Source organism: Lottia gigantea (assembly GCF_000327385.1).
Source record: "Lottia gigantea unplaced genomic scaffold LOTGIsca_9, whole genome shotgun sequence".
Lineage (NCBI taxonomy): Eukaryota > Metazoa > Mollusca > Gastropoda > Lottiidae > Lottia > Lottia gigantea.
In genome coordinates, this window is record NW_008710950.1 from 318,355 (window position 1) to 331,464 (window position 13,110).

The 13,110-nt window shown below is 30.8% G+C and overlaps 1 protein-coding gene across 1 annotated transcript in view; it reads right to left on the reverse strand.

Moving 5' to 3' along the window:
• LOTGIDRAFT_108708 (hypothetical protein) overlaps window positions 1-8,754 on the reverse strand; it is a gene marked incomplete at both ends in the record, with an annotated part of 12,399 nt that extends 3,645 nt beyond the window's left edge. The window contains 9 exons of the mRNA XM_009068189.1: window positions 4,069-4,211; window positions 4,510-4,795; window positions 4,973-5,083; window positions 5,885-5,987; window positions 6,250-6,321; window positions 6,539-6,666; window positions 7,805-8,018; window positions 8,282-8,340; window positions 8,551-8,754. Of these exons, the coding sequence (XP_009066437.1) occupies window positions 4,069-4,211; window positions 4,510-4,795; window positions 4,973-5,083; window positions 5,885-5,987; window positions 6,250-6,321; window positions 6,539-6,666; window positions 7,805-8,018; window positions 8,282-8,340; window positions 8,551-8,754 (1,320 nt within the window). The remainder of the gene's footprint in view (window positions 1-4,068; window positions 4,212-4,509; window positions 4,796-4,972; window positions 5,084-5,884; window positions 5,988-6,249; window positions 6,322-6,538; window positions 6,667-7,804; window positions 8,019-8,281; window positions 8,341-8,550) is intronic.
• Between the last annotated feature and the right edge of the window lie 4,356 nt (window positions 8,755-13,110).

A 13,110-nucleotide genomic window follows, 5' to 3' on the forward strand; every position in this document is an offset into this window, starting at 1 on the left:
CCTTCATACCCACCCATAAACCATTTTCGATTGAACCAATTTTGACGTCGGTAACTGAAGTTCAGAGAACATTTAAATTGAATTATTACTTTCGCGAAAAACTTGGCCGCGGTAAACGAATCAAATTTACGGAGAGATCTGGCTGGAATCCACCAGATAATGCGATTGACCAAGATATTTTAACTATTTGCGACAATTTATATGAAGAAATTTCTCATTTGCCTTTGGTGAATGAGAAAAACAATCTTACCAATTTTGAACGAAAATCTCTCAATAATCTAAAAAATGACAAAAACATTATCATCAGGAAAAGTGACAAAGGCAGTTGCTGCGTCATTCAAAATCGCGATGACTACATTTTTGAAATTGATAAACAGTTGAACAATCCAAATCACTATCGCCAACTTGATACACCTATTTTTATGGAAACTGCGCGAGAAATAAACAATATTCTACAAAATTTGGTAAAAAAGAAATTTATTTCAGAAAAGCAATATGACTACCTTTCCGCGTCCACTGAGCCTCGCCAACGACACATTTACACGCTTCCAAAATTATATATTTATGGCCGAGTGGGAGAGGGAGATAGAAAATATCTCACCGTTTAAACCTTTATTTTATGGCCGGTTTCTTGACGATATTTTTATCATTTGGTCCGATACTCTAGAACATTTCTGGAAATATTTCGAAATTTTTAACAACCACCACCCTTCTGTGAAATTGACAGCAAATATCAGCGAAAACAGTATGGATTTTGTGGACACCACGGTGTTCAAAGGCAACAACTTTCTTTCTTCTAAAAAATTAGACATTAAAGTATTTTTTAAGGAAACTGATACCCACCAACTTTTATACAAAAGCTCGTTCCACCCGAAGCACACATTTTCTGGAATAATTAAATCTCAAATTCTAAGATTTCATAGAATTTGCACCCAGCAGGCTGATTTTGAATTCGCCTGTAAACTAGTTTTTGACAAATTAAGGGAGAGGGGTTATTCCAAAAGGTTTCTTCGAAAAATTAAGAATGACACGCTTTCAGACATTTTGAGAAAAGAAGACCCCCCTCCACCTTTTATTGGATTCGGTTCATTTCCCTGTGGAGGTCCTACTTGTCGCACATGCGAACACATACATGTTACCCATTTTTTCAAACATAACAAGAACGGAAAATTGTTTGCGATGGATAACCTAATTTCTTGCGGAGATCAAAATATCATATACCTAATTTCTTGTAAAAAATGCGATGTACAATATGTTGGCGAGACTCAAAATGCGCTTCGAACGCGATTCAATGGCCATCGCTATGATATAGTGCATGGCAAGGATAGACCAATTGCGAATCACTTCAACCTTCCCGATCATTCCATTGATGACCTTCTCATCATGCCTATAGAAACAGTTTTTACATCACCTAGCATCAAACCTAAGCTTAGACGTCTACAACGCGAACGTTATTGGATCGATCAACTGCAGATTGTGAGGCCAAATGGACTCAAAATTCAACATTATAACCAGATAATACCCTTTATAACGACATTTGATTCTACAGCTACCAAAGCCTCCATAATAGTCAAACGCCATTACTCGGAACTTCAGACCAAATTTCCCCATGTATACACAAAACGTTTGGTTGTAGCTTACAAAAGAAATCAAAATCTTAGCAATTTCCTCTTTCACGGTAGACTTGAACCATTGAACAATGTCCATTCATCCTAGGAGCATAGATTTGTTAATATAAATGTATCATGTTCTATCAATAAATTAATCTATTTCTGAGTTAGATTTCAGGGAATACTTATTTCAGGACTGGTTATGGTTATATACAGTATATTATATAACATGCAGTGTATTTTTGTGTTTGTGTCTTTTCAACTAAAATCATACTAATGACTAACTAATTTTCACATAATCAATAGACTTATCTATTGCTCTGTGACCTAGGCCAGTGCTTTCATTGAGACTTGTCTCAATACACCCTAACACGACACTGAAATAATCAAATTATATTACTTAACACCATAACACAACACTGAAATAATCAAAATATATTCCTTAATACCATAACACTACACTGAAATAATCAAAATGTATTATTTAACACCATAACACAACGCTGAAATAATCAAAATATATTCCTTAATACCATAACACAACACTGAAATAATCAAAATATATTCCTCAACACTATAATTCAACACTGAAATAATCAAAATATATTACTTAATACCATAACACTACACTGAAATAATCAAAATATATTATTTAACACCATAACACAACGCTGAAATAATCAAAATATATTCCTTAATACCATAACACAACACTGAAATAATCAAAATATATTACTTAATACCATAACACTACACTGAAATAATCAAAATATATTCCTTAATACCATAACACGACACTGAAATAATCAAATTATATTACTTAACACCATAACACAACGCTGAAATAATCAAAATATATTCCTTAATACCATAACACAACACTGAAATAATCAAAATATATTCCTCAACACTATAATTCAACACTAAAATAATAAAAATATATTACTTAATACCATAACACTACACTGAAATAATCAAAATATATTATTTAACACCATAACACAACGCTGAAATAATCAAAATATATTCCTTAATACCATAACACAACACTGAAATAATCAAAATATATTACTTAATACCATAACACTACACTGAAATAATCAAAATATATTCCTTAATACCATAACACGACACTGAAATAATCAAATTATATTACTTAACACCATAACACAACACTGAAATAATCAAAATATATTCCTTAATACCATAACACTACACTGAAATAATCAAAATATATTATTTAACACCATAACACAACGCTGAAATAATCAAAATATATTCCTTAATACCATAACACAACACTGAAATAATCAAAATATATTCCTCAACACTATAATTCAACACTGAAATAATCAAAATATATTACTTAATACCATAACACTACACTGAAGTAATCAAAATATATTATTTAACACCATAACACAACGCTGAAATAATCAAAATATATTCCTTAATACCATAACACAACACTGAAATAATCAAAATATATTCCTCAACACTATAATACAACACTGAAATAATCAAAATATATTACTTAATACCATAACACTACACTGAAATAATCAAAATATATTATTTAACACCATAACACAACACTGAAATAATCAAAATATATTCCTCAACACTATAATACAACACTGAAATAATCAAAATATATTACTTAATACCATAACACGACACTGAAATAATCAAAATATATTACTTAATACCATAACACTACACTGACATAATCAAAATATATTCCTTAATACCATAACACAACACTGAAATAATCAAATATATTACTTAACACCATAACACGACACTGAAATAATCAAAATATATTCCTTGATACCATAACACGACACTGAAATAATCAAAATATATTCCTTAATACCATAACACAACACTGAAATAATCAAATATATTACTTAACACCATAAAACAACACTGAAATAATCAAAATATATTCCTTAATACCATAACACAACACTGAAATAATCAAATATATTACTTAACACCATAAAACAACACTGAAATAATCAAAATATATTCCTTAATACCATAACACGACACTGAAATAATCAAAATATATTCCTTAATTTCATAACACAACACTGAAATAATCAAAATATATTACTTAATACCATAACACGACACTGAAATAATCAAAATATATTCCTTAATTTCATAACACAACACTGAAATAATCAAAATATATTACTTAATACCATAACACAACACTGAAATAATCAAAATATATTCCTTAATACCATAAAACAACACTGAAATAATCAAAATATATTCCTTAATACCATAACACGACACTGAAATAATCAAAATATATTCCTTAATTTCATAACACAACACTGAAATAATCAAAATATATTACTTAATACCATAACACGACACTGAAATAATCAAAATATATTCCTTAATTTCATAACAGTACAATAGTTAAGGAAACTATAAATCATACCTCAGAGTTTCTCATTAATTTCTGCATCACCATGTGTCTAGCATTAGTACCACTTATCTTAATATTTTCTTGTTGATCTAGTGTTTGTGGTAAATCATCTAAACTTTTCTTTTTCTCATTTTCTTCAGATTTTTCTTTTGATGCTAAATAAAATGATAAAAAATTTAACATCTTTCTTTTCTCCTTATTGTATTAAGATAGGTAACACCATGTGTACCAGCGCAATTTTGTTATAGCAGCTGCATAAACCTATCCCTTTTAAATTTCGACATTTACGTGTATGTCAAGGTCTATTACTGTAGTGCATGTATTAATTATTGATGTCAAAATTTATACTCAAAATTGTTCACATTATCATAATCACAGAAATACAGCAATATCTCCAGTTGAAATGTTTTGCCAAATAGCCTTGACATGAAATATACTTACAATGTGAATCACCATTACTAGATGCTGGTGGTGGCATAGGTGGTAAAGGAACATTTTGTAGAGAAACAGTTGGCATACCCATTGGTGGTATAGCCATAGGTAATGGTATCTGGCCTGGCATAGAAACTGGTGGTGGTACAGGCAAACCTATTCCACCTAACTGTGGTACAGCTATACCAGGTTGTCCTATTCCAATAGGTGCCATTACTGATGGTGGTGGAATAGCATCAGGGGGTGCAACCTGTTGAAATTTGGAGCCGCCCATTAAACTTGGAGGTGGACCAACAGGTGGGGGTGGCTGCAAAAGAAAACATATCAAACATAAGTAAAATTTGTTAGCATTATTACTTAGATATATAATGCTTGCTACAACAGATAAAATCCAATAGTCATAACTTGAGATATTAAGATTGAGCAGAATTGCATTTTCACTTACAACAGGTAATGCAGGTCCTTGATTCAATGATTGTTGAACATCCATTGCTGTTATTTTGGCTGTCACTGCAGCTGCTGCAACTGCTGCTGCAGTTGGCATACTCAATGGTCCTGTACTTGGTGCCTCTAATACTTCAGGTGGAGTGATTGCCTACAACAAAGAAAATAAGGATTAATAACCTATTAGAAGACAGAAATATCTTGATTCAAACATTTGATCTGTAATTATTTTGCAGTCAATCCATGCACAACACAACCATTCTTAGATAACTTGACAGACAAGGTAACATATGCTTACAATAGATATGAAGTAATCAGTGGCGTTTCTAAGGAGAGGCCAGGAGGGTCATTTTATGCAAAGGCAAAAATTCAAAAACCATTCATTAAAACAAAGTCATTGAATAAGTTCAAGATCAACGGTGGCTCACATACGACATATTTCACATTTGATTTTGAATTAAAAGCATTAATTTTCACCTAGGTGAAAATAAGGTGATAATTCTGGTAATTTTGAATTAAAAACTTTAATTTTCAAAACCATTCATTAAAACAAAGTCATTGAACAAGTTCAAGATCTACGATGGCTCAAATACGACATATTTCACTTTTAATTGTGAATTAAAAACATTAATTTTCAATTAAAAACTAGGTGATCACCTAGGTGATAATTATTTTTACCTAGGTGAAAATTAGGTGACAATTCCGGTGATAATTCAACGAATCTTGTAAAAAATGTTTTTAATTAAAAATTCTTCAATTATCATGATCTCATCATGCTAATGTCAATATTTATTTCCATCAAAAGAAGATAACAATTAAAGCTTCTGTTAGTTGCCTGGCAATATTTTCATGTGTGTATACCAAAAAACTTTGGCTTGTATTCCATGAGATCATGATTGAACCAATGTAGATTAGGTTGAAAAAGGATATACAAAAGGCAATAGAAACCTACCTTTCCAACACGCAAGTACTGGCCACCAAGATCAAATAAATTCATAGAAGCTACAGCATCAGCTGAGGCTTGAGGGGTAGAATATTCAATAAAACCAAATCCCCTGAAATATCCAAAATATATTGATAGTGTTTAATATAAAGCCAAATACATAACAAGGCAAACAAACTTATTATGATAAAGATATGGGTATTTTGTTTGGGTTTTTTTTTTCTTGCAGATTGCTCACCTTCGGTTTATACCAAAAAGTTCTCATTGAATAGAGCATTTTATTGGTTGAATATTTTCATGATCAAGATATTGTGGTACACAACATTTTCCTTGGATGACTAACCAAAGCTTTAACTAAATAAACCAGCACTTACTTATGTTTCCCAGGTTTAGTAGGATCTAACGGTATACTGACATTCAAGATTACACCAAAAGCTTCAAAAACACTGAAAATAATATTGTATAAAAATAAATCTTACGCTAAAATTATCATTCGTAATAGTATCCAATAGTTAAAAGTATAATAGCAATCCAAAGCCATTTTAAGAACGAATAACATTGTCTTTTCTACAGTATTGAAGATTTCATTATATCAGCTTGATTGATATTTTTTGCTTTTGAACTCGACTATACAACCATATCCTTTTAATAACTTGAAAGTACCTTTTAATATCTGTTTCTGATAAATCATGATGTATAGAAGCTATATAAATACGATTATAATTCTTGGACTCCTCAGCTAGCTGTTCTATAATAGGTTGAGCTTGTGGCATATTACTTGGTCTTCCAACCTGAAATTAGTAACAAACTATTTTATATGAAATATACAATCACAGAAGGATTTAATACATAACTCTTAACAGATCATGAATACACTTTGATGATGGGTGTAAATTATAAAAATATAATACTCCATAATATAATGTATTTCAGTTTTCTTATGAAAAACAAATGTAAAGGAAAGTTTCTACAAAATTCTCCACATGGCTCGAAATAAGTATCCGGAAACTGACATTGCACGGTACAATTTCGGCAAATGTTCGGTAAAATCTCGTTTTTAAGACGGACATTTTTGTCTGGTATCAAATCTAAGAAAAAATATTGTTGAAAAGATCGTGAATTATCAGCGATTCTGACCGTTAATGTGCCAATAGACGTCAAAGTTTATAGTCTATAACATAGTCTAGACCATCCAGATTACTAGCACCTAGAAAGATAGCTTTCCAGGTCAAGTTCAAGTCAAGTCGTTTGTTCGAATTTTTTTAGTAATTTTAATTCTATAATTACTTCATATAAACATGAGATGATCTTTCATATGGTACTAAATATCATAAAATCTAATCATCCTTTCATACTTTTAACCAAATATTACATAAGAATATACACTGAGCCAGAGGAAATTGTCAAGCACCATGTTAAGTAAACACTGGATGTTATGATTGTCACGGGTATTCTTAAAACCAAAAGTAGAAAAACAATGAAAGTAAGAAAGTCACTGGCTGATATAAATAGATTTCTTTTTCTTGTCCAATTAGATTATTTCCGTCAGCTCTTTTATTATGTTCTTAGAACTTTTCAACAAGATATGATTTAATTCAATTACGTATTGTTTTACAGCTTTATCGTTTCCTGAGAGTCACCAGGAATATAAAGAATCGCTAAGGACTCTTTGGATGACATAAAATAATCTTAGCTAGTTGTTGACCTGTAGCCTGTTGCACTTGCAGGTGAGAAAACGGCGAATTTCAGTCCTAAATTGAGTGGTTTTAAATGCCATTTTTCAATCTAAAATACCGTATTTGTCCCGTTCAAATGTTATTTCAAGCCTTGATTCACCAAATGATATTTTTCAAGTATACAGATTGTATAATGTCTGCAATTGACTTTCCCTTACTGATAGATTTAACAACCATAGCACTAGGAACAAACCTTGATATTTCTTCCTCCAATCATAACACCATTCATCTGTTCTAACGCTAATTGCGCTGCTTCAGGGATTTCATATTCAATAAATGAGAAGCCTTTATGTTTATTTGTGATAGGATCCCATGATAAATTAACACTCTTGATAGGTCCAAATGGTGAAAATGCTTGCTTTATAGTGTCTTCTTTAATTTCAAAATTTATACTTCCAATATATATTCTGCAAATATAAAAATGTTTGGTGTAACATATTATTTCAAAATATATATGGGCATCGCAAACTTGAATTCAAACCACTACATAAACTCAAAACAAATGCTGGAACATATATTATTAACAAGAATGGTATTATGTCACCAAATTCTGATTGTTTCATCTTGCTCAGACTTGCAAAATATAAGAACATTATTTTTGTATGGAAAAAATTCTCGAAAAATCTACATTATGTGACTCAATATTAACAATATCAAACTATCAACATACCTGCACATTAAAGCCAGTGCTTGTTGTCTTTGTACTGTTGTCTGAAAGTTCTGCATTTGCTGAAATACAAATATACAGAATTGATAAAATATAAGCTATGAGGACCCTCCAAGGCAATTTCCCATTCCATTTTCTTAACCTTTTACCCATAAACAACACAATATGAAATTTCAGATTTGCCCACTATGTCAATTGGTTCCTTACACTTTTATGACTTGTTGATATCAAACTAAGTCTAAACGATCTAGAAATGTTGGCAAGAAACTGACCTGGTGCTGATGAGCTATAGTCTGCTTAACTAAAACACTTTTAATACTCTGTTCCATAGCATATTTTTTAGCTTTCTGAATAATTTCTTGTTGAGATGATGATAATTTAGGCAAAGAGAATGGTTTAGTATCACGTTTAGCACCAGGACCTTCCAGTAACAGACCATGTTGTTCAGCTTGATGTGGTATATCTTCCAAGAACATAAAGTCATCTCCTAAAATATAAAGACACTATTTTCATATCTGACTAACCTGGTATATAATATATATATATATAGTCATATGATATGCTACTTTGCAGTGCTTATGTGACTAAATGACAACATATAAAAAAGGATTTGTAATACTTGCAACAAAACTAGGGCCTTTAGAATTATCTGAATTTTCCATAAATTGTTATTTGAAGCTGAAGTACCCAAAAACTAAAGATTATTACTCAAATTCTCATTTATAGCATTATAAGCACTGTCAAGTAAAACACAAGACTTAATATATCTTTGGCAAGCTAGTCAGTACAAGTACATGAAAATTCATGTCAGAATGGTGCTACTGATTGTTGAAATCTTACCGAATAATTTAGATATTGCAAATTAGATCAAAATGAAAATAAAATTTCTGATGCTGTAAAAACTGATAAAAACCACATGAAACAAGGTTTACCACTTTAGAGTTGCAATTATGGCCCCTGTTTAAGCCTATAGGCTTTGAGTATTTAGCCTTCAGAATATGGGCTGCCCTTTACACAATAGAATGCTGTCTAGACCAATTCATATGAAAAACACAGAAAAAGAAGAAAAAAAGATATTATTTGTCTGATTAAAATAATGATCTTTGTGTGTGTGTCTTTTACAAAATATATTTCATAAATCCTGTAAAAATAAACAAAATCAGAATATCATTAATAAAACCAATTCATACCAAATTCTACTTTTTACATTTCATTTTTAATTGCAAACTACAGGTAATAACGTCTACTTTTTGAGTAAAATCTTAAACCTTTAAAGTGATAGGATGTACTAATATTTCTTGAAATATCTAATAGTCTAAAACTGATAATCATGTTGAAAATTTTTTGAAAATTCACTGACATTAATGGAACAACCAAGGATTTTACAAAGTTAACATATAGTGATAAATCTGGCAACAAAGGGAGGAATGATTTTTGATCAATTCTTGTGCTTACTCTCCCATTTAACAAGAAAAAACCAGGATTTTTTCTACATGAAAATAAAGCTCTTGATATATGGCTAATTGTCAAACCCTCCTAGATTATTAAACTGAATCAGCTTTAAGAATCCTTGATCTACAAAATTTGAATTCCTTTTATTTAGATTCAAATCATTTTCAAATGAATATCTAAGGGGTTCATCCTTGTGTAATTATGTATATTGCTACAGATTAATGGACCAAGAAACAGAATAATGGTTTCAAAAACAGTTAGTGGCCCAAGCAACTCTGTCTAAATCCAAACCACCTGTCAAATCTGAAAACAGAAATTGATATCTGAAAAGTAAATACAGAACATTTAATGTTTGCAACCCAAAATCAACTTGATGGAAAACTAAATAAGTAATTCACAACAGAGAACTTCAATATTGTAATATCTGAGTATAGTAAATGACAGTTATATTATGCATTATGTTTGGATGACACGTGCACCATAGTGAAAAAATTAGAAGATTTTGCCCAAAATGATATTTGAGATGAAAATGTCGAATCTGCTTAAGTTTTTCTTGAATCACAAGAGCCTCAATTGTTGGATCCTAGTATCTGATAGGTTTCAATTGAAACCCTTAACAACCCCAGTTTTAAACAAGGCTCTTGATTTGAACATGATATTCAAACAATTTCAATGGTTTTTTGTGTACTAGATTTGCTTTAGTTTTTTCTTTCTAAACACAATGCACAAGTACAGCTAAACAAAATGTTTTGAAAGAAATAGCATCACAGAGCTTATCAATTTCCAATGTAAAAGAAAGTGATGACCAACTGTCGTATGCCCAAATTCACATCACAATCAACATCCTTGATCAAAAAAATATAACCAATAAAGCTTATTAACACTTATACAAGTATTGTTTTTTATAACAAACCCCAGTGTAGTGAACAATGTATATATGTCATGTTTAAATATGATTTCCCAATAAGTCAATGATTGCGGATCCCTTTTCTTTCCAAACTGAAAATATAGAGAAATAAGAAAATCTGCATTAATATTTATGAAGAATCTTTAACAAAACCAAACTTCTAAAATAATTTTCGTTTAAATTGTAAGTAGTTTTAACAATGAAGTTTCAAGAACACGAACAGAAAAGACTTAAGAAAGAAGTACTGTTAAGTGTTTATTAAGTAATAATGTAAGAGCACTATAGCCCTATTTCAAACTTGCTCGCTGCATATAAAACATTCTAATAGGACATAGTGATTTTTGTTTAATAATGTTAAGCAAAGACGTGTGAACAATAGCGTTTTCACTGATTTCAAATTCTTAATTCAGCTGTCCTCAACATACATTGAAATATACTTTCACAGAATTGGTTTGAACTGAAAAGACAGAAAAAAGATATCCAACTTTATTATCTTTGCTCAGACTGTTTAACAATAAAATCGAGGCTTACCAACAAACCATCATTCTGTATGAGAATGTATCAAAATATTAACAGGATGTTACAGGTTTTTGTTAATTTTTTATGTGTATCGGGGACACTTATATCATCAATTTGCACCATTCCAATTTTTAATCAGATGTCTGTGGTTCAGGCACTTCCACTCAAACCAAGTTTTTGATGACATCACTAATTGCAAGAGTCTTGTTTCAAAAAGCATTATTTGCGATTAGTGACATCATCAAACACTTATTTTTTGTGGAATTGCAGGAACCACAGACGTCTGATTTAAAAATTGGAATGTTGAAAATTGATGCTTTCAGTGTCCCCAAAACACATAAGATTTTATAGAATATCTCTTAACAATCCCTTTAAGGGAAAGTGCCAAAAGTCAAGCAAAATTGTCTCAAAGTACATGGCAGGTTTTCAGCTTTACTTTTTAGAATTTTTGTCACAGTAGATGAGTCTCATAGTAATTTACTAAGAAATTGGTACATTTGTTACAAAGTAAATTGGTCACAAAGTAATTAATAAATGTGATGTGGTCAAGGTAAAATAACTCAAAGGATGAACATGTGGCATTTTGCTTTGATTCTCATCTAGAAATCTAAGCTTTGTAAAATATGGATATATCGAGTTTCAAATATGGATTGGGCTCAGAAAAAAAAGGAAAAAAAACAAAAAAGTCTCATATTGCTTCATTTAGTAAATGTTTTAAATAAATGAGCAGTTACACCCATGCTAGAAATCTCAGAAACATACACATCAGATATAATAATTATACCAATTTGTGGAATTAAAAATGAATGTGTGACTAATTAACCTTTTGTCAATATTATTGTGACCAAATTTTAACACCCCAAAGCATCTATTCTTATAAGAATAAGGATGGGCAGCTTATGTGATTATATAAGTGTGAAGAAAATTTTTATATAGTTCACTTAATTGGTAAAAAAGAAAATGACGTTTCAATAGTTGTCCATTTTTTAGTCTTCTTCTGTAAGTTCTTCTTTTGCCTTGCTTGATTTCATGTGAACAGAAAACACACACACATTGATCAGTGTATATAATTTTAAGTACCGGTAGCTTACTAATTTTATTAACAAGCAAATTCTTTATGACTTTAACCCATTACTATAGTAAGATAATGATTGTTTTGTCATTCATTTTCTTACTAACAATATGGGTCAATTTATGAATTTGGAAGAAAACAAACTTGAATTTACCAACCTCCATCATATTTCATTTTACTTGAGCTGGGCAATGGTGGCATACCAAGTCCTGGTGGAATACCCATTGATGGAAATCTAGATGACTGTGATTTTGGAACAGGCGGCATCCCTAATCCAGGTGGTGGTATAGACTTTGGCATTCCAGAACCAGGATATCCCAGAGACATTTTAAGCTATGTATAAGAAATGGAAAAAATGAAAAGCAATTGATTATTGAGAATCTGAAGTGTGATTAAATAGTGATGTCTTCTTTCTTCTGACAGTTCGGAACAGGACGAAGATGTACAGATGTATCAATTAATAGCTCTTCTTCTACATAAATGATTCTTTATGTTTTCTGTGGTTTAAATCCTGAAAAAAAAAAAAAAATTTAAGACATTGACCCATATTAATTAAATTTAAAGGGACAGATCTGCTATTAACTGGGATCAATCAGACCTTGGTTTCAGAAATTGAACCTTCTTTGTCATGTGTATTAATAATGGGTTTTAGTAATAATGGCCCTAAACTAAAATGGTCCCAGGTCAAAATGGCCCCCAAAGTCAACATGGTCAAAGTCAATAATTAGCCAAGTTTGATAGTTAAAAGCGCCACTAAAATTTTCTATTTTGAATAAATGTAAATGATATATAGTAGACTCGATCATCACGTTCTACTTTTTGAATTTTGGGCTTTTCGTAACCTACCCTACAGTCTAGATCTGTAGAAATTTTGCATATATT